This window comes from Taudactylus pleione, unplaced genomic scaffold (genome assembly GCF_031769625.1).
Source record: "Taudactylus pleione unplaced genomic scaffold, aTauple2 ptg000619l, whole genome shotgun sequence".
Classification (NCBI taxonomy): domain Eukaryota; kingdom Metazoa; phylum Chordata; class Amphibia; order Anura; family Myobatrachidae; genus Taudactylus; species Taudactylus pleione.
The window spans coordinates 5,200,015-5,223,790 of record NW_028285021.1 but is presented as its reverse complement, the minus strand read 5'-3'; the positions used below and the strand labels follow the sequence as shown (position 1 = coordinate 5,223,790).

Below are 23,776 nucleotides of genomic sequence, written 5' to 3'. Positions count from 1 at the left end.
TAAACAATTGACCCTCCAACAGTCCCTAGCGATGAGGATGAAGTACGACATCAGTCATCCTGAAGCAAAACGTATAACTGAGGCCTTGACTGCTATGTTGGTGTTAGACGTGCGTCCGGTATCCGCCATTAGTGCAGTGGGATTTAGACAATTGATGGAGGTAGTGTGTCCCCGGTTCCAAATCCCGTCTAGATTCCACCTGCATCCTCAAAGCAGCAGCGACAAGCGTGCGTCTGTCTGTTAAAGGGTGGTGACACCCTCAAAGTGAGCTACACAAACAATAAAAATATTCTTCTTTTTTTTTTTGTCTTTGTGAATTGTGTGGGCTGTAGCCGCACCTGCATCCTTAGAGCAGCAGCGACAAGCGTGCGTCTGTCTGTTAAAGGGTGGTGTAACCCTCAAAGTGCTCCAAAAAATAAAAAGCTATTTTTTAAATGTGTTTGTGACTTGTGTGCGATGTAGCCGCACGTGCATCAACATAGTAGCAGCGCCAAGCGTGCGCCTGTGTCATAAGTCAAGGGCTGGTTTGGACATCTGGTCCGGACTGAAGGACGTGCCAACAATTTCTGACAAGTCTACTGTCACTGCATATGATACTGTCCTCAAAGCAGCAGCGACAAGCGTGCGTCTGTCTGTTAAAGGGTGGTGACACCCTCAAAGTGTGCTACACAAACAATAAAAATATTCTTCTTCTTTTTTTTGTCTTTGTGAATTGTGTGGGCTGTAGCCGCACCTGCATCCTTAGAGCAGCAGCGACAAGCGTGCGTCTGTCTGTTAAAGGGTGGTGACACCCTCAACGTGTGCTACACAAACAATAAAAATATTCTTCTTCTTTTTTCTGTCTTTGTGAATTGTGTGGGCTGTAGCCGCACCTGCATCCTTAAAGCAGCAGCGACAAGCGTGCGTCTGTCTGTTAAAGGATTACATCGGTGACAGCATCCAAGTAGGCATGTCAGACAGTCTGTACCTGTACTAGCAGGAAAAAGAAGCAATTTGGAGGTCCCTGTACAAACTCGCTCTATTTTACCTGAGTTGCCCCCCCTCCAGTGTGTACTCCGAAAGAGTGTTTAGTGCAGACGGGAACCTTGTCAGCGAAAGGCGTAGGAGGTTGCTTCCACAAAATGTGGAGAAGATGATGTTCATAAAATGAATTATCAACTCTTCCAGGGAGACCAGCCTCCAGAACGTACAGAGGGACCTGCGGTTCCAGTGGGGACGAATTAATACTCTGTGAGGATGAGGATGTACACACTGAAGAGGGTGAGGAATCGGTGGATGAGGAGGATGAGGATGACATCTTGCCTCCGTAGAGCCAGTTTGTGCAGGGACAGATTAATTGCCAGCTTGTTTTGTGGGGGCCCAAACGAACCAATCATTTCAGCCACAGTTGTGTGGCAGACCCTGGCGCTGAAATGATTGGTTTGTTAAAGTGTGTATGTCCTGTTTATACAACATAAGGGTGGGTGGGAGGGCCCAAGGACAATTCCATCTTGCACCTCTTTTTTTTCTTTGCATTATGTACAGTTTGGGGCCTAGTTTTTCAAACTGCCATCCTGTCTGCCACTGCAGTTTCACGCCTAGATGGGTCACGTGTTTGTGCCGCCCACTCGTGTCGCTTAGCATAGTCATCCAGCTACCTCGGTGCAACCTTTTGGACATAAAAACACTATTGTGAGGTGTGAGGTGTTCAGAATAGACTGGAAATGAGTGGAAATTAAGGTTATTGAGGTTAATAATAGCATAGGAGCAGAAAAACCTACAAATTCTGTGATTTTAGCTGTTTTTATGCTTTTTTTCAAAAAAATACAGATCCAAAACACAAAACCCAGAACCCAAAACACGGAAGGGTGGTTTTGGCAAAACCAATCCAGATCCAAAACACGAAGAAAGATCCAGATCCAAAACCAAAACACGAAAAGTGGCCGGTGCACACCCCTAGAAAAATACAAAAGACATCTGTAAACTGACTGCTAGTTCGGTGGCCGATCACTTTATTCTAGAATGATCGTGGAGTGAACACCTAGGGGCATATTCAATTGGGTTTGGTATTTCGGGCGCAAAATAATGTACCCATGTCGCATCCACCTTTGAATTACTGCAGGTGTGCATGCTCCAGATACCCGAGGTAATAATAAAAAAAAAAGTTGCAGATTTTTTTTGCGGGCTCCTACACTCACTTGTGTTCCCTGTGCTCCTCTCCCAGCAGGAGGTCTCACACGCACAGGGGATAAACACACACTGACACCCCTCACACTGACAGACACCAGTAGCATCCCTCACGTACTGACACACACTGGCAGAAACCCGCAGCACCCCTCACACTGACAGTGTCACACTCACACTGCTGGAGATAACAAAGGGAGAGGACTTCAGTGGCAGAAGAAGACGACAGTGCTGCAGAAGGTATTTTTGACTAATTAAGCTAATTGGAAACTTTTAATTGTTTAATTAGTCAATATGGGGGTGTCCAAGTTCCGACAATTTTTCTTTAAAATAACGAGTGAAGGAAAAAATTTTACCTTGGTAAGGAGGTGCTCAACAGTAAAGATCATGCACCCTTTTGGATAGGAAAAACCTGTGCAGCTGCGGGAAAAACCTGTGCAGCAGGGGGGGAGGGTTCAAAATGACACCTGCAATTGGATATGCCCCCCTAGAATATTTGTGTCTCACCCTCTAGAATGTTCTGAATATTCTCATGTGCAAGTGGTATTGCTAAAGCTCCCTATTACTTGAGGTTATCCATTATCTCAAGAACTGGAGCCAATTGGAAAAAAAACTTAATTTTTGAATTCAGCAAACCCAAAAAGTCCTAAATTTGTACAAATATCCATGGCATATAAACATTTTTTGGGGGGGGCTGTGTAATTATTAGATGTATAGGGCACCTTGCGACTGGGTTTGTAAAGACCCTGGCTTGTCAGTGACGAGAGTGAGGTTTTGACTAGAAGCAAAACTCCCCTCCATCCACTCCACACTGCATGACTATCGCATCCACTTGTAGTCAAACAAAATGAGGACTCATTGGGAGGGTCGTTTGTGTGGTTGGAGACACTATAAAGCTACTGGTTGGCACACTCTCAAAAATTGCGTGGGGTCTGCAGCGTCGACCAGAGAATCCGCACCTTCGCCTGGCTCCCCTCACAGTTTTAGCACTGCTTTGATGATGTGGCCTCTACCTTCCTTGTAGAGTCAATGAGACCCAGTCAGGTCATTCTGCTAGTTTCTCAGATCCAAGTCCAGGTAGGAGATGCAGGGGACAGCAGCCTTGGCTGCCTGCACATATTAAATTATACAAATTGACACATTTTGGATGCACTGTAGTGTGGCATACTATATGTTGGGGGCTCTGTGGTGTGGCATACTATGTATTGGGGTACAGTATGTCATACTATGAATTGGTGGAATACTATGTACTGGGCACTGGAGATGGGAATGCATCAGGGTCTAATGGCATGTGGGGAAGCCTGAGAAGTATTCTATAGAAGTTTTCATATATTTTGGTTGCAGACGTTAGTCTGTCACATAGACCTTTAAGTTGGCTCCTAATTTTTGAAAAATGTATCGAGCGCTGGTATAGAGACACACAATTACTTACCTGTGTTTCTATCCAGTCCTTAGTCCTTCCTAATCACACAACAGCCCCATGTACCCTCTGTCGATAACCTAGAGCAAAGGTCCAGAGTAATGTGGCTATTCAGTCATTGATAAGGACACGAGAGGAAGGGCAGGTAACTGAGTAATAAGGTTATCCTTAGCATATGCTAATATCAGAACATACCTAACACATCAATAACTTTCACAGCTCCCTGCACAGATCATGTTTCAAATGTATATATAAAGGAAACAACCACAATTCCTGTTACAAAGTACATTCCGTGATTCTGCAGGTGTGGTCAGTACTGTATTCTGCATAGCAGCAGTTCGTGTCCTAGATGTCAGCTATTCATCAGTCAACAGATAAAAAATATGTGACTCCCCATCAGGTAACGGAAGATCAGCACATACTAGCTATATTACCTACCTGTACCACAGTGATCCGGAGCCGGGCCATGGTACCCATTGCCCCTCCGTATTGCAGCTGTTGTGCCGCCTGGGCATCGAGCTGAATCTGCTGCTGCTGCTGGGTGGGCATGATACGCAGGAAGTCTTGGGGAAGTTCACCAATGAACACCTGTAGAGTACAGACAAATAAAAATGGGTCAACTCAGTGTAATGTACAGCAATAGTATATATCCATATAACATGTGCATCCTCGAGCGGTCGCACAATATATAGTATAGTGTGGACGGCCAACCAACATATTTTTTTCGTCAGGCGTGCCGTCGGCCACGATCTACAATCGTGTAGTGTGTACCTAGCTTTACTCAGACCCAACAACCTACAATGAAATAAGTAACAGCACATTGCTACATAAAAGCACTGAATGCATCTCAACCAGAGCTCAGGTAAACAGCAATACTGAAACACTACAAGCACAGTGATAAGATCAGTGGGGGCAGAATGATGGCATACCAGCCCAGTACTGCACTCACTACACAACATCCTCTTCAGTGGACTCAGGGAAGTGTTTGCAAGTGTTGTCTTGAGGGAGCACAGCACCATTTCTCAATATTTATAATGGCAGGTTATACGGGAAGGAAACAGAAGTAGCGACCATTAATGAGCTGAAACACTTCTGGATAAAGGTGTCTCCACACTAGTAACTGGTCCATTTCGGTTTATGGGGCAAAATCAGCAGGAAAGGAAATGATACAGTGACAGCCGCTAGCTACTATACCCCATAATGCCACCATAAAGCCCTTTATTCCACCACTAACTCATAATACTAAGGTCAATATGGGTATGAATATGGTGTAGTAAGGCACTGTAGTTACATCAATGAGCCGTGTAGGACTATGCTTGGTGGCAGTTATGAGAGTGATGGTTCTATTTGTGCTCGTTAAGACAGACACTGTGTTGGGCATGGGAATAAGCTGTATGTGGTATACACTTTTGTACTCTATTAAGCATGTCTTTATTCACCATATCGGTTAGCTAGATTTTATTCACAATGCCATGAGTGGTACCGTTTTAGAACTTCCCTCAACAAAGCTTATTTGAAAAAAACAAAACATAAAATTATCCAGGAAGAAACTTTGCCCAACCTCTTACAAACACGCAGGCTATTCTTACGGTCATCACCGCCATCTTTGATCTAGCAGTAAGTCTCAGTATTTAGGCCATTATTCCTTTCTATCTGACAATATAGCAATGAACACTGAGGGTTTATTCTCCAGCTTGCCACCAGATGTCCCCTCTCTCCACAAAACAGTCACTACGCTAGTCCAATGAAGGTACACACACACACGCAATTCTAGCAGCAGACATAGTAAGTTCACGCTGTGCACTTTTGACATCCATCCACCACTGAAACTGCTTCTTCCTTACACTTCTTCTAAACCTGCAGGGACAGCAGCTATGTCTATCAACAGCGTATATTCTACATGTAAACCATGTTGTAACCAAAACAAAATGTCTAGTGACAAAATCATAAATGCTTTTAACAAAATTGACCTCATCATAAACACCATGTTATCAGATACCTTGGTTGGGACCAGTCTGATTAATATTGGGCATATTGGTAAATTCAGGGGGAATATCACTGCAAGTCTATGTATACAATATTTTTCACGCTACATTAACAGTCATGCCAGGAGCCTCACAGTCACAGGGGCTAGATCTCATCACTGCTAATGCTGGGTACACACTATACGATATGTGTACCCAGCGATATGACGGGCGACTCTACCCAAATTAGACGATCTAGTGCCCAACCCGATATGTCGGCCCCTTCCGCCTCCCGCTGCATGGGGTCGTCAGCCACATCGCCAGGTTGAGCTGCATGTAGGGACGCCCTGTTGATGCGGCTGACGACACCACAGGAGCACGCACCAGACGACAGTAGGTGCACACTACAAGATTTTGGAGATATGTCGTTCCGATCCGTCAGAATCGGGCATATCGTCCGAGAAATCATACGTATAGTGTGTACCAGGATTTACACCTACACACAGCCAAATCAGACACGGATCTGGTCACTCACTGCCAACCTGTGCCCCAGGCTGGAAATAAGTTACCAGAGAGGGTAATTTTACAGTCATGAAATTCGCTCCAGAGCAAAACTCTCAATGGCCCATTCAACTAATTCATTTGGGACTTCAAACGATGAGAAAGCATGTATTGTGAGCTAAATACTTTTGAAGGGTGGAACACGGCACATGGGAACCCTATGTTTAAGACAGATCATCATGAAAACTCCCTACCAAATAAAAACAAAGACTGCAGATGTTAGAATGACACAGGGTTTTACTCTTTCCTCTGCGTGACATCCCTCTGCGTTTCTGCTCCTCAGTTGGCTGTAGCAAATTTTCACATATTAATGTAGATACCACACCTTGCAAAATTATTCAGATCCAGAGAAAGATTTCAAAAGTTGCTCTATTACCAGTAATAGCTAAACATCCGTTTCTGAGAAAACTATTAGAAAACATAAAACACAGTTATTTAAAGAGAACAGGCTTCAGTCGCCGACATCGTTTACAGATATACAGTGCGCATCTACGACTGGCCCTTTATGCTGGCTGCAGGAACTGGCCAGACATATTGAGCGGCTGATTGTGAAGTGGTAAGTGTGTTTACCCCATGTTACTTAGGAAGATTCAGTTATGCTTGGCCTTGTGTCAACAAACACTCCTATGCAGCTTTGGACTGTCTGGACAGTCCCTTCACACAACTGTGTTACCCTGAACCCAGAACAGAGACACTGTGCCACCCGTTACATTGTGCCAGCAGAGCTGGCGCTGGCACAGGAGACAGCAAAGGTATTAGCAAAGACTATGGCACTGCCATCTTCTGCATAGGTTGGGTATAAAATACTGTCAGTTGGGATGACAGCTGTCCAAATACAGACAGCGGTATCTCGATGCTCAGTATCCCGACAGGGCTACGTAAGTATCCTAACCCTCCCCCCTTCTGCCTCTAACCCTCCCTTCTTGCACCCTCCCCGTTAGTGCCTAAACATAACCTCCCCCCCATCCGTTGTGCCTAAACCTAACCTCCCCCCTACGGCTATCACATAATCCGACACACTACACTAACGTTCGGGATACCGGCTGCTGGGATTCCGGCGTTGGTATCTAAACTGGCATTGGAATTTAGGCACCTATGTTTAGTCCGGGGACGGGATTCCGACGCAGAGATTTCAACAGCCGGCATCCAGTCCGTCGGCATCGTAACTACATATCCCCTTCTGTACATGCACCACCATTCAGAATGAAATGAGATGAGATGGGACCCTGCAAACGCTCCTGATTGTCTGGCACTTTATTACATGTTTATATGCGTGGCACCAACCCCCGTGAAGACAGAAGCGGCTGTGCTGACCAGGCTAGGACTAGTTTCACTAGAGTAAGTGCATCCCATGCTGCTGGCCTCCAGTTATGGTGGAAATAAGCCCAGGCTGTCTCTAGCTAAGGCTATTTGAGATCTTGCTGTACTGTATATCGCTATAGATGAGGATTGTTAATGGAAATCATAGGAAGTTTGTAAAGTCTTTTCCTTGCTGGATACTAAGCCCCAGAAAAATTATGTAACATAAGCATTGCCCGATACATTTTCCTCTGAATTACAATAGGAGAAAGCTAAAAAGTTAAGATTATTAGTAACCATTACTTGAAAGCATTAAAATATTACACTGTGTTGTAAATTTAGAGGATTACAATACAAATAAGTTACTAACAATGAAATTAAACAGAAGGTAGAATGCGCTGTACAAATGCGCTTGCAATATCAGTTTGCGGAACAATTGCTACAAAACCAAGCGCTATACCAACTGCAGCTGCTAACACAGAAAGTGTGTGTGGCTACACCAATATTAAAGCTAGTCACTGCCAGATGCTGACAACCATGACTGCCAATCATTTATATTCACTAAACCTACTTTTTGTCCAGAAAGCTATAGCTTTAGTGCTGCATCGGCATTCAATTTAGGCGCTCGGTTAAAGATTGTGCAAATCTACCAACATGCAGTAGGTATGGTAGATTTTGGTTACCCGGTAATCAGTAAGCAAATTATGCAGGCTCGGGCTTCTATTCAGCCCTCAAAATAATGCAAGGTAAAGAAGAACCATCAGTCAAAATAGCCTCTAGAGCAGGGGTATTCAACACGCATCCCTCCAGCTGTTGAACTACATATCCCAGAATGACCTGCAACAGTTTTGCTATTAGGGCTTGCTAAAACTGTGGCAGGGCATGTTGGGTTGTATAGTTCCACAATAGCTCGAGGACAGAATGCTGGAGGAAGTCTGCCTAGAGCAGTGATTCCCAACCCTGGTTTTAGTGATATCCATGCTTAAGCACGGATGGTTAAATCAAAATAACTGAGGTACTAATTAAGTCCCCTGTGCTCAACTATGGCTATCCTTACAACTTGGACTCTTAGTGTGCCTTGAGGACCGTGGTTGGGAACCCCTGGCCTAGAGCATACTGGACAGTAAGCGAATGTCCGTCTCTGGTCATCTAATGCTCAATAAAACAAACTCCTCCACGTACAGAAAATAGTAAAGGGAGCTTGTGCTGAGGTCACTGCACAGGTGGTATTGATCCAAGCTCTTTCCTAGAGCTCCATTTAATACTTAGACATGCAAAGCGCTCATTTTTGCTGCAGGAAAAATGACCAGCACTTGGGCCCTTTGGAGTGGTCTAGCTCAGGGCTTTGGGTAATGGGGCTCTTTGGGAGTAATACTCCTATTTGCTGTAAAGACACATGTCTTAATGGGACAGTGGTAGTCTATAAGAGTACAAGTGTAGTTTAGCAGTACGTAGACCTAGATAGATGATAAAGTTGTATAGTGGATGTTCTTGCTGGTGCCCATCTAACCTGATAAAGGAGTAGTGTAGGAGGGAGTCCTCAATAATAACTATACATAGCAGCCCCTGATAAGACTACATCAGTAATAATGATTGGATAAACACACTAGTCTGGAAACTGCTTACCTCAATATAAGAAAAGAATTACAGCAAGTAAATGCATTTGATTAATTTGACATTGCGTATTCTATTGTGCACAAACAACCAAAGTAAACAGAAAATGTGGATTTCAATGGAGGCGGTCAGGATTACACTGTTTATTTCATATAATCATACAAGAGACTCAAACAGAGTGCTATACAAGTGAGATGGCTATATGACCATCACCAGGAACGGAAGTAAATACTCCATTTAATGAGGTGTTTATTTGATGTTAATAGATCCAAAAAGTAAATATCAAGAATGAATTAGGGATTATTGATGCCTGTGCAGAAAAAAAATCTAAACTTAGAAAAAGCACATGACTGAACATTAATTCCAAATAAGAAGTATATGTAGCCTGCATACTGCGCCTGTCGTCACTGCATTCTCTAATGTCTGAGATTACCATCTATACATTGCTGTGTAGAGCTAGTACAGCCATGGCCAAAAGTTGTGTCATTCTCAAAAATATTGGTTTTCACAAAGTTTGTGTCAGATGTTACTATGGTATACAGATGTAAAATAACAAGCATTTCATAAGTGTCAAAGTTTTTTATTTATAATTACATTAAGTTTATGCAAAGAGTCAATATTTGCAGTGTTGGCCCTTCTTTTTCAAGACCTCTGCAAAAATCACCCTGGCATGCTGTCAGTCAACTTCTGGGCCACATACTGACTGATGCCCGCCCATTCTTGCCTAATCAATGCTTGGAGTTTGTCAGAATTTGTGGGTTTTGTTTGTCCACCCGCCTCTTGAGGATTGACCACAAGTTCTCAATAGGATTAATGTCTGGGGAGTTTCCTGGCCATGGACTCAAAATTTCAATGTTTGGATCTCCGAGCCACTTAGTTATCACTTTTGCCTTATGGCACGTTGCTCCATCATACTGGAAAAGGCATTGTTCATCACCAAACTGTTCTTGGATGGTTGGGAGAAGCAGCAAACTTTGTGAAAACCAATACTTGTGTCATTCTCAAAACTTTTGGCCACAGTTGTACACCAGGGAAACTTTGGTGCATGGAGAACTATGGAAATTACCCCCTTTCCCAACACATGGTAAATAAAAGAGCTCAGATGATGTGAACAGGTCACTGATACAGCTATATAAATAACCTAAATAGCTTGAGCTGGCTCCTGATTTTCACTAGAATCCTGTTCTCCCCAGATGTAGACACTGATATTACATTTTAAACATTACCAGCATGGACCTGCACACATATAATGACTGAGCCTCGAGGTATAAAATACCAAGGTGAGAATATACATCATTGAAATGTTTATGCGAACGTTCAAGAAATGAAATTATCAGAATAAATTAACTGAACTATAAAGTCATTCTCATTTGTATATGCAATGTGGAGGCAGCCATTTTCTGAGGTGAAATTATTAGATTGTAGCAGACACATTCTCTAGGAACCAGGGCCACAAAGGCACTATATGGCAGCCATTTTGTGGCCAGAACCAATAATAATGAGAATGCAGGATATTAATAATAATAATAATTTTATTTAAATAGCGCTTTTCTCCAGTTGGACTCAAAGTCGCTATTAAATCACAAGACAGCCTAAACACCGGCGAGAGACAAAGTCCGAGAACAGTACACAAGGTTCATTATCATGAATTCAAGTTTAGGCTATAAAATGTCTGTTTACACTATGTTTAGGCAAATAGGTGCATCTTAAGGTGTGCATACACCTGACTGATATATCTGCAAACCGAGTGATCTGCAAATATATCTGCAGATGATGGTCATTCATACACACTGAAAAGCCATCATCTGCTTGTGCCCTCGGGTCCCTACGTCCGGGGGGCGGGACCCGGCGGCTGGTGGGCGGGTCGGGGCGTGTCCTGTCGCCCTCCTCGCGGCTGCCACTGTGTGTGTACGGGCGGACACCTGCCAATGGACAGATATGTCTGCAGCACAGCCAATGCGATATGTCGGTGAAAGCCGACGTTCACTAACATATCGTGGGTACCCAGCATAAGACAGGCAAATTAAATTTGTATTTCTCCATAAACAAATCATTGAATGTACAACAATGGTAATTATAGCTCTATAGACTAAAAGTTACAATCATTTATTCAAAAAAGGTATGTTATAATTAGCCAATGTAAGGTAATTCTAAATTATAAATAGGAAGTTTTATCCTGGTGCTTATTGGTGTGTATAAATAATATCACTTCCTCCCAGTAATGTAGTTATAAATGGAAAGAAAATAAAACCAGATCATAGTGTATACTGTTGTACAGTTGTCGGTGTATGGTGGAATATAAAAACTTACCATATGAATGACAAAAGAAGGCGTTGGACAATATTAACATCAGCCTGAGGAAGTGGTCCAGTAACCATGACATATGTGGCTAATTTCTGCTGAGTAGAAGAATGCCGGGTACACACTAGATTATATGTCATCCGATCCGGCGGATCGGACAACATATCGTCCACATCGGGCAATGTGTCGTCGGCAGCAAAATCGCCCGTCAGACCTGCATGCAACCCCCGCTGTTGTTCCGTCCCTGCCGCCTTCGGCAAGTCTGAATGCACTTGCCCATCCAGTCAACCCTGCCGAGAACGACATCGGCTGGATACACATCGTTAAGTGTGTACCCAGCATAAGTATAGCTTCTGTAACAGTACTCGCATTTCCTTATCCCTTTTTCAACTTTTCTGTAGGACAGTCCAATACATTCCAGGGAAACTAAGGGGACTAAACCTAAGAGTTTTAGCCCTAGCAGGTAATCCCGGAATGTAAGGACTAATACCTCTTGTCGCCTGGGAAATTATTCAAACCAATTCTGGACCAAACAGCCACTTACCCTCAAACGGAACCACTTTCAGGGTTTTCTTGGATTCCACGACTGCCTGCCATGACCTAAACCACAAAGATCGCCTGACAGAAACAGCTAAGGCTGCAGTGCTCTTTGAGCAGCCTCGTAAGCCCCACACAGGGCATTCGGATCTGTGCTTCTGCTTATAATTTTGGTAGAACATTTTGAACATACGTAGATAATGCAAAGCCTGAGCAGTCCCCTGCTTCAGTTTGGGATACTTACCTGCCATGCATACACAGAAAGAGGGATACCTTCTGCCTAATACTCCATAGAGATAGTTCAGAAATAATAAGTACATACAGATGTGTCCTCGCTCATCTTTGCTGCAGTCGTGCCAAACAGCCACTGTCGGCGCGCCTGGTTGTGAGACTACGTTAGCTTCGGCGTTGTCTTTACCAAAAATGCTTCAAATGGTGCATACACACGGAGCGATCAGACAGCGATAACAATATCGCTGTCTGATCGTTCTGCACCCTCCCTGGTGTGCTGGACGATTGATATCGAACAAGTTGGCCTGCATGCACGGCCGATATCGCTATCGTCCATACGTGCTTGCACATCGCTGATCATTGGTAGGGGCCAAAAAATATACGATTTGAACGATAACGATATGAACGATATTATCGTTCAAATCATGCATTAAAATCGCCACGTGTGTACGCACCATAAGTCGCAGTGCGATGTAACTATAATGCACCAGGAGACTTCACTAATTTGATATGTGACACTTGTATATCTGTTTGAAACTCAGCCTCTAAATCTATATATGAAGTGGTACGGTGCACGCCAAGTTCCATTGTGCTTCTTATACAGACTCAGTCGCACACAGACATACAAGTCTTGCATATCAACTTAATCAGTGAGGTCTCCTGGTGTGTCCTAGTCTGACCACATTGCGGCAAAGGATGCAAAAGACGTCCAGCGCTACCAGAGTTGCACGGGACCTGGCTGCTCACTCGAACCACATGGTGTATTAAGTCTAGATGACTGAGACCGTATGAGGACACATCTGTACTAATCAGAAATATGTGGTTACTCCACTAGGTGCTCATACATATTAGTCACAATACGCCTGCCTCCACTGTATCAGGTGGCAAGCTTTAAACAGCAGTTATGTGGAGGAGTGGGCATAACTTTCTCTGGTGGGTCTCTGCTGCCTTATTACAACATTGAAACTGAGGTAAGGGTCAGTGGCGGGCTGGGCCGGGGGGCAGGGTGCCATGTGCCCCCCGGGCCACAGCGTCATGCGGGCCGCGGGCAGTCTGTGTCACTGTGACACAGACTGCACCGCGTGTGTAGCGCTGACCGGACGGAGTTCGGTCAGCGCTACACAGCACAAACACACAGCCGCCGGAGCCGGCAGCTGTGTGTTTGCTTTAGCAGCTGATGAGAGTCAGACATCTTCCAGCTCCCGCAGTGAGTAATGGGAGTGACGCACTCCCATAATGCAAAGCGGCGGACGGAGGAGCTGATCTCGGCGGCGGGACCAGGAGCAGGAGCTCCTGGTCCCGTGTTTATTTTACTTACTGCCGTGTAAGTGTTTATTTTTTTTTTACATTATGTGTGTCTACTGCGGGGGGTCTGGCACTATAAGGAGGAGACCACTACTGGGGGCACTATAAGGAGGAGACCACTACTGGGGGAACTACAAAGGGGGGGACTACTACTGGGGGCATTACAAGGGGGGGGGACTACTACTACTGGGGGCACTACAAGGGGGGGGACTACTACTGGGGGCACTACAAGGGGGGTACTACTACTGGGGGGGGGGGGGGGACTACTACTAGGGGCACTACATAGGGGGGAGGGACCACTGCTGGGGGCTCTATATAAAGGGCAATAGTGGGGGTACTGCATAGGGGGAAGACTACAACTGGGGCCACTATTTAAGGGGTACTGTATAAGGGTTACCACTACTGGGGGCACTATATAAGGGGCTTACTACTGAGGGCACAAGGGGCACTGCATAGGGGGGATCACTACTGGGGGCACTACTCGAAGCCTGCATAAGGGTGTCCTCTCCTGAGGGGGGGGGGGGGCGCGCCGTGGCACGCACATTCTTTCGGGCACCCTGGCTACACGCTACTCCTCTGCCAGGGCCGCCTGCATGCATTTGCCCCCCAGGCTAAAAGTTGCCAGTCAGCCCCTGGTAAGGGTACTAATCTGCGATTACTTGTTATCTACTTTATATATATTATATATTTGACTACTCAAACCTTGTGGGGATTCGACCCCCATCTCCTTACAAATCTATTGCGCTTAATGAGCATTCATCAATTTAAAGTTGCAGTGGTCTAAATCCTTCACATTAGTACACATTTCCCTATGGTTGAATGCTTGACTAACTGAATGACTGTGTAGTTTAAAAAAACATGGGCTTGGTAGTGTAAAATATGACAGTTTGTAGTGTTCTATTGCTGTGCAGTCTAATTACCTATTTGTAGGCTGCTTAATAATGCCAATATTAGTTTGACATTGCATACATATATCTGCCTATCTCCCCAAGTTCTTCTGATAAGGAAAGCACACAACTTTTTGTGTGAATAAGTCATAAGGATTGTAAAACATGATGGAGCCATCTAGAAACAGAGGGCTGTACGCTCGCAAGCGGGTCGATGTTACGCAAATGCGCATGCGCGAGACCCAGCTCGGGGTCTCGCACCAAAGGGGGCGTGCTGTCGATGGTGAGTGACAGCACGCCCCTTTTGGTGGGCGTGCTGGGGGCGTGGCTGACCAGACGGAGGCGTTCCCATGGAAACGCCTACCGTCTGGGTCCGGCCCCACTGACATCACTAGTGATGTCAGTGGGAGTGTTTTTGGCTCTGATAGAGCCAAAAGCACTCCTGGGCTTGCGGCAGCGAGACCCTACCGCAGGGTCTCGTCGCAAGCCCGATGGTTGCGATGGTCTTGACCATCGCGACCATCTTTTTGGCCGCTTGCATAAGCTGTGGGTGGTCACCCACAGCTATGCGAGCGGCCAGGAGGCCGCTCCATTTTAAGCTAGGCCGGCCCTGATTCAGAGCAAGCGCTCTAGTCAGAGCGTTCGGCTCTGAATCAGGCCCAGAGTCAGCCACTGTTTGAGTATTCAATGGAGCGTACACTCTAGAAGATATTTTGCACGATTTGGCCAATTTCCGATGCATCGGAACAACAATTCATGCAGTGTCCACTAACTATAAAGATGAGCGGTCCACGGGCCGTTTGTCGTATCCTCAGATCTTACCTACATGCAGTAAGATCTGGCAATCTCGTTAAGGTCGTTGGTCAGATCGTTTGTCAGATTGCACAGTTTGTGCAATAACGTTTGTCCTGGAGTGCCGGGGGAGTTCAAGGGAAATCGTTGATGACATTTCATCTTTTGCGAGTCGTATAGAGTTTACGCACCTTAAGAATTCCTAGTGAACATTTTCATTCATTTTAGGTAAACCCACAAAATGCCTGCCCCCATTATGTACAGGTGACATGAACAATCCTGGCATACTAGATTTCTCTTTCCTGTCTAAGCTCCTCCATGCTGGCGAGAGATATGCAATGCTCTCACATGTCTCCGACGTTCCGGAAGCTGTTTTCTCGGCTTTACTATGCATGCCTGGGGGCAGAGCTGTGGGTTTCATAGTGATCTGTAAATGGTACATCAGGGCAAATTGTGCATTGTACAGTCAGCTAAATTGGATCATTTCCCCTGAATCTATTCGCTTCGTTGGCGACAACACCGTAATTATGACACAATTCACTTGAATTTGTTAATGTTATGAAGAAACGGTACAATTATCATTATTACAGCATCTTGAAATTTTTCCACTTGTTAATGTATCTTACAAATTAGCGAGTTTAACCGAACCGATATTTTTTCTATCACTTTCTGCCAAGAACAGGAGGAAAAAAGCCCCACAAATAATCCACTCACTAATTTGCATGATTATGTTATTTAAGAGAAAAACTGTGAACGAAGTAAAAACTGTGGTTACACAAAGTACATAGCCCTTGAATTGAAACAGACGACAGATAAAATTCTAAGGACAAGTACAGCTTAGTATTCCTCTCAAAATGAGACTGGAAAATATCTGCTTGTTGGTTAAACACAATTAACTTTCACAATGGCTAGGCCTTAATCCTTGGATATATAATGATAAATGGATCTTGCAATGCTTCTTTCTAACATACGGTACCTAGAAAACAATTCCTGGAGGCATGGCATATCCTAAATTAGTCCATTTTATATGATCTTTATAGTATTTCGGTAAAACACACGTACATATATTTTTCTGCATGGAAAAGCTGCTCATCTGTATATTTGCGTCTAGCAACATGAGATCTGATGTTATGATTGCTTTGCAAAGTTAAGAATTACCACCGAAATCAGAAATAGAACAGTGATCTCCGGAGACCAGGAGGATAAGCAAGGGATTATTTAATGACACGGTGTGAGTACAGCACATATGAATTAATCAGATATCAGCTTTCTCAGCAGAACTACAATTAGCTGCTGGACGCTGTTATCTGACTGGTTGCTGTGAGTTCTCTGCACCAAGTAAAGAAGCCGGGTGTTATCTTTTCTATTCAGCCATGAGTCCTATTGGAGAAAAGCACTATGTAAATAAAATTATAATTATTGTTCCATCCAATATAAGAAAGTGAGCTGCAATATTGATAGATCAACACAAAATAAATACAATATTCTAGAGGCTAAAAAAAATATGCGTAATTAGAATACCTGATAAAAAATGAACAATGACTTCAAGGCAGGCATTAGGAAAGGATAAAGCCACAATAGAGAACGTAAAACTCCTCTCAAGGCAAGACTTTGTATCTACATACCATTAAGCGGTTATAATCCAAGCATACAACAGATGTATTTACCTTCCTCCACAACCAATGCTTTTTAGTGATCAAACAGATAAGGATTTTGAGAACTTTTACCAAATGACCCATTAAATTGAACTCAAGTCTCTACTGTCTACATAAAATTACAGCAATGGAATCTATTTCAGTCATTCATTCTTTTTAGATACTGTATTCTACTCAAGCTTTAACAGCAATAAATAGCAGAACTAATAGATGATTATTCATTAAAAAAAGATTCAGTTTTGCATCTCACAAATAAGAACAGTGTCGAACTCGATTTAGCTAAATATTTAGTATTAGGCTGACCACATCTTGAAGATGTTAATTTTTTTTTCTCTCAGGAATTCTAAATCTGAATTCGGTTTAATCAAATAAAATTGGGATGTAGTCAGCATCTCGGGACTCAGAATCCCGATGATCACTATAACGGCGGCCGGATCCCAACGGGTCAGAATGCCAACAACCTCTAACGGTAAGTATGAGGGTTAGAGTTAGGCTACAGGAAGGGGGGTGTTAGGGATAGGCTATGTGACGCGGGGGTTATAGGCGTGAAAATATTTACTGATATTCGCAGGTATTTTCACCGTCAGGATCCTTCTGCAGGCATTCTGACCATCAGGATTCTAACTGTCGGGATGCCGTACCCAACCCATAAAATTGTGTACTTTGAAGGCGTTTTTTCCTAAAAGCTACATTACCACCTATTACTGATATGCCCTTTCCCAAGTATCCCTGGTGCTGCCCCACACAGTAGATTTTCAGGGGCCCCGTGGATTGTATGATAGCCGGGCTGGATACCAGAGATCTGCGCCATTGCAGATAGGGCAGGTAGTGTGTGAGTGGGTGGACTAGTCAGAAGTTGCAATCACAGGGGAAGATTCAATTGTTTAATCGCTCCTGTCTAAAGTAACCGGGAGCTATTCAAAGGTTTGGGTGACCAGCCCTGAGGCTGCACTTATTGCAGACCCAGGGTTTTGGGGCTGTCCGGAAGTGCCAGATGCACCTTAACTGCAGCGCATCCAAAACTTAGCACAGAAAAAGCCACTTAACGTGGCTAATCCCGTGCATTAGGGCACCAGAATGCAGCCATCACAACCAGAGTAGGGCTGATCGCGCAAACAATTGAATAGCTCCTGGTCACTTTAGACAGGGGGCGATTAACAATTGAATCGTGCCCACAGAGACAGCAGCTTCTGATTATTCCTCACTTGCTAACCGCCCCGCATCAGCCATTTTAAAATGGCAATTGAAATATTCTATCACTTAGGTGGTAATGCAGCTGTATATTTAGGTAAACAAGTTCTATTATTTTCTGGAGTACAATCTTCCAAGAAATGCTATTTACAGTGCATCTGGAAAGTATTCACAATGCTACACTTTTTCCACATTTTGTTAAGTTACAGCCTTATTCCAAAATGGAATAAATAAATTTTTGTCCTCAAAATTCTACATACAATACCCAATAATGACAACGTGCAACATGTTTTTTTTTATATTTTTGCAAATTTAATTAAAAAAAAAAAAACTAAGAAATCACATGTACATTAGTATTCACAGCCTTTGCCATGAAGGTCAAAATTGAGCTCAGGTGCATCCTGTTTCCACTGATCATCCTTGAGATATTCCTACAGCTTAATTGGAGTCTACCTGTGGTAAATTCAGTTGTTTGGACATGATTTTGAAAGGCATACACCTGTCTATATAAGGTCCCACACTTGACAGTGCATGTCAGAGCACAAACAGAGCATAAAGTCCAAGGAATTGTCTGTAGACCTCCGAGACAGGATTGTCTCGAGGCAAAAATCTGGGGAAGGGTACAGAAAAATATCTGCTGCTTTGAAGGTCCCAATGAGCACAGTGGCCTCCATCATCCGTAAATGGAAGAAATTCGGAACCACCAGGACTCTTCCTAGAGTTGGCCGGCCATCTAAACTGAGCGATCGTGAGAGAAGGGCCCTAGTCAGGGAGGTGAGCAAGAACCCGATGGTCACTCGGTCAGAGCTACAGCATTCCTCTGTGGAGAGAGTAGAACCTTCCAGCAGGACAACCATCTCTGCAGCAATCAGGCCTGTATGGTAGAGTGGCCAGACGGAAACCACTCCTTAGTAAAAAGCAAATGGCAGCCCGCCTGGAGTTTGCCAAAATGCGCGTGAAGGACTCTCAGACCATGAGAAACAAATTTCTCTGGTCTGATGAGACAAAGATTGAACTCTTTGGCGTCAATGACAGGCGTTATATTTGGAGTAAACCAAGCACCGCTCATCAACATGGCCAATACCATCCCTACAGTGAAGCATGGTGGTGGCAGCATCATGCTGTGGGGATGTTTTTCAGCAGCAGGAACTGGGAGACTAGTCAGGATAGAGGGAAAGATGAATGCAGCAATGTACAGAGAAATCCTGGATGAAAACCTGCTCCAGAACACTCTTGACCTCAGACTGGGGCGACGGTTCATCTTTCAGCAGGACAACGACCCTAAGCACACAGCCAAGATATCAAAGGAGTGGCTTCAGGACAACTCTGAATGAATTGAGTGGTCCAGCCAGAGCCCAAACTTGAATCCGATTGAACATCTCTGGAGAGATCTGAAAATGGCTGTGCACCAACGCTTCCCATCCAACCTGATGGAGCTTGAGAAGAGCTGCAAAGAGGAATGGGCGAAACTGCCCAAAGAGAGGTGTGCCAAGCTTGTGGCATCATATTCAAAAACACTTGAGGCTGTAATTGCTGCCAAAGGTGCATCAACAAAGTATCGAGCAAAGGCTGTGAATACTTATGTACATGTGATTTCTTAGTTTTTTTTTTTTTTTTTTTTATAAAATTAGCAAAAATCTAAAAAAAAAAAATTTACACGTTGTCATTATGGGGTATTGTGTGTAGAATTGAGGACAAAAATGAATGTATTCCATTTTGGAATAAGGCTGTAACATAACAAAATGTGGAAAAAGTGAAGTGCTGCAAATACTTTCCGGATGCACTGAACATGACTCCTCTGGGCAATTCCATTACGTCAACCCACGGCTATGAGTAATGGGTGCCTGATGGAGCAATTCAACCCATTCAGTGCAAATGCCGTGGCTTGACACATTACTGTTCGTACCCTCCTGAAGGTGGCAAGCAGAAATGTGGGAAAGACCTAGCTTTGTGAATGCTAACCAGGACTTGGTTTAGCTGTTTTACCTGGCTAAACTGGGTTTATTTGGTCGCAACAAGCGCGTAAAGGCATGGGAGTCTAAAAACAGTTTAATATGGCCCGCGATCTCCTGTCACTTTAGACGGGAGATCGGGTACGATAAAACAATTGCATCATCCCCCTTGGGTCAATGTTTTACCAACTAAAATTTCTAGACATGACACAAGCTTGCTAAGAATTTCCCAACTGTTGCGTCTAGCGTGCATATAGAGGTAAAAGGAGGGCTTAGCAGGTTAAGATGACAGTGCCTGCAAGGATCAAGCTTCTGGTGTTTGCAATGGAAGAAGCTGGGGATAAGAAACATTTTAGAGTGGCCCCGCACACATTTTTTAACTCACTTGTCCGTGGTCCCTCGTCGTGTCAGCGCTGCTCAGAACACCGGAAAATGGCCACCGCGGCCATTAATCCAGTGTTCTGCGCATGCGCAGTAAACTCCGGGCACACTCTAGTGCCCGGAGTCTACTAATGCTCCGGTGGCTGGCCATCTGCGTCAGTCGGCTACCGGCCACCGGGGAGAGAGGTGGGGGCCCCGCGCGGGGAGTACGCACGGACCCCCTCCTCTCTTAAGACGCCCCTCTTTAGGATGAATGTGCAATTATTAATTACGTTGAAAGCATCAGATGCCCAGAAACAAAATAAAAAGAGGCAAAAATAATACACTACAACTGTCACTCACATAAATAAGTACCATCTGATTTAATTTCACATGCTTAACTTGTATTAAGAGGTTTAACGCCAATGTGTATTGTAGCCAAAGCCTCAACACAAATAAATATGTTCATTAAATGGTTGTCTGTGGAGTGATTTTTATTAGTGGCAAAATTACTTAATGAATATAACTGACAACTGCAAGTAATAAAAATAACCAAGCCACCATACGGAGTGGCAAAAAGCATAATAAACTTAAATCTAACCAAACTGATACAATAATACTATTTCAACTGTAGAGTTTTTAAAAATTCCAGAAGGAACGGTTTACTGTAGTGAAAATGTATATTTTCTACAAACAAACTACTTAAGACCTGGACACCAGGAAAAAAAATAATTGTGGTATAGACAAAGTTCACATGCTTGAATGTATACAAATGTCCCGTGCGTCACACAAAGAATCACCCTAAAGAGTTTACACACATCGCTATTGTGCGCCACTGCTTCTACCTCCTTAATACTTACAGAATTGCCCAGCTGGGTGAGGCTACAAAAGGGAGAAGCACTTTGTAAGTGATTAATGGATTGTTTTCTGGATGAAGTAATGTGACTCATTGCGCAATATACTTTTCCTGAGAGAAATATATATATATACACACATACATACATATAATGTAGAGACATATATATACACACACCAGGATTAGATAATTCATTTGATCTTTTTTAAATACAACATATCACATGACAAAATTTATATAAACGAAAAGGTCGAATCATCCACAAAAAAAACAAACAAATAAGAGCTTTCTTTCATCAGTTAGGAAACTGTACAGCCGTGGTCAAAAGTTTTGAGAGTGACACAAGTATTGGTTTTCACAAAGTTTGCTGCTTCAGTGTTTTGAGACCTTTGTGTCAGATATTACTATGGTATACTGAAGTAAAATTACAAGCATTTCATAAGTGTCAAAGGCTTTTATTGACAATTACATTAAGTTTATGCAAAGTGTCAATATTTGCAGTGTTGACCCTTTTTTTTTCAAGACCTCTGCAATTCGCCCTGGCATGCTGTCCATCAACTTCTGGGCCACATACTGACTGATGGCCGCCCATTCTTGCCTAATCAATGCTTGGAGTTTGTCAGGATTTGTGGGTGTTTGTTTGTCCACCCACCTCTTGAGGATTGACCACAAATTCTCAATGGGATTAAGATCTGGGGAGTTTCCTGGCCATAGACTCAAAATTTCGATGTTTTGTTCCCCGAGCCACTTAGTTATCACTTTTGCCTTATGGCAAGGTGCTCCATCATGCTGGAAAAGGCATTGTTTGGGGGCATGGCCTGGACGAGCTAGTGATAGGAGGCTGAATCCATAGCTCCTAGGCCCAAAAATCCGTCACACGTATCCTGGATCATTTGCCTTGACCCCTACGCTCAACTTTTGTTGGATACTTACCTCTCCACATTCCGGGAGTTCCTCGGTCTGCCTATCTTCTTTGGCTGGAGAGATACAGGCGTTGACAGTCTCTCCTTCAGTAACACATCGTTGCGGGCGCCATCTTGGAGCCGGCTCTGGCGTCTGATGCGGCTCCTGATTCCAGCGCTGGTTACATCTGTCACCCGGTCTGTGTTTTTGAAAGCTGGATAGGTGGCAAATCCTGTCCCTGGCAAATTACAGCTCTGTGAGTTTTTTACAGTCCCGTAGCTCCCGACTCCGGGCGTTATCTTGAAGCGCTGCTCTGTGTCGGTAACAGTCTCTGGGCTGGAGGTACAGCTATTGTTACATTTCTCCTATGCTCTCCAGGGCGGGAGTGTGATAACTGGATCTGCTGCTGTGGCTTATTCTCTGGTTCCCCATTGCCTCATCATCCTTTCTGCTAGCCCCTGAGACTTCCTATACTATACTTAGGGATCGTCCCCTGGAAGTTTTGTACTATCCTCATCTCCTGATTTGATATTTATATATTATCTCCTTCTGTGGTCATACATCTCTGATTAATATGGATCGTCTCCTCGCTGCTATTGTTGAGTCCGAGAAGAGGCTTGTGGCTCGTCTGGCGAATTTGTACGAGGTGCTGCTTTTTCCACGTTATGATTTACCATATACTGAGACACGGTTCGCTGATATAGAGACATGCATTCCCACTATGGAGGGTGGCGATAATCCTGCTGTTGCTAGTCCAACTGTTTTCAAGTTTTGGAGAATGATATATCCGATACCATTTGACACCACTGCCGAGGTTGAAAATACATCCCAGGCCGTTGATTTCTCAGCTTCTGGGCACTTCGAATCCGTGATGCCTCTCCAAAAAGCCCATATTTTTGCCTCATATGTTGTGCTGAAGATTCTGAATTCAACATTTCAGTATATGTACTTTTCTGTTTGTGTTTGGGTGGGATGGTTCGAAATTCCTTTTTTCTTTATTCTTTTGCAAGAATCTCAGGCTTGGCCTGATTAGTGCTCTGCAGTCTAATATATTTGTCGCACTTTTGATGCCTTTTCTGTAAGTTTTCATTTTTCCGCACTGATATACAAGTATATATTCTGATGTTTCAAATGTACCTTATTTTGGTTCACTGTGGGAGGAATTATTTTTCTTTTTATGCCTGGGAGCCGGATTATTGCTGATGTAAGGTCACTTAAGTCTATTGCCCCTGTCAATTATCCTGTGCAAGTTATGTATATATGTATGTGCGTATATGTATGTGACTTTATATGTATATGTTTTATTTAGGCTGGGAGGTAGTAGGGGTTATATTTCTGATATATAAGTACTCCTTATATCCTTGTCTTTGGTTTCCTTGCGGAGGGGGGGGAAGGGTTTTTTATTTAAGTATTCTGGAGGCCTGTTGCGAGCTGGGGTTGGCTTCCACTAGCTTAAGGCCATCTAGTCTATTGCCCCTGTTTTATTTTTTTTAAGTTTAGAGGGGGGTGGCGGGATTTAGGTATTTAGATAGGTTAGATTAGTTAGTAATGGGATAGGGGATTAGGGGATCCAGGTATACCTAGTTGGGGTTAGGTCATACAAGGTGGGGGGTTTAAGGGAGGTTTGATTTGGGATTTTCTGGAGGGGTTATGTAATATTTAAGCTTGTTTACATGTATATGTTGGCGGGCATGGAAGTGTTTATTTAAAAAAAAGATTACTGTATATTTTATTTTGATATGTGATATTTTTGAACACTATATACTGTCTCGATAGTATGTCTGT

General features: G+C 43.8%; 1 protein-coding gene across 2 annotated transcripts in view; it reads right to left on the bottom strand.

Moving 5' to 3' along the window:
* TOLLIP (toll interacting protein) overlaps positions 1-23,776 on the bottom strand; it is a 57,948-nt gene that overhangs the window by 32,356 nt on the left and 1,816 nt on the right. For both annotated transcript variants that reach the window (XM_088454564.1, XM_088454566.1), the window contains exon 2: positions 4,022-4,171. In XM_088454564.1, the coding sequence (XP_088310690.1) occupies positions 4,022-4,171 (150 nt within the window). The remainder of the gene's footprint in view (positions 1-4,021; positions 4,172-23,776) is intronic.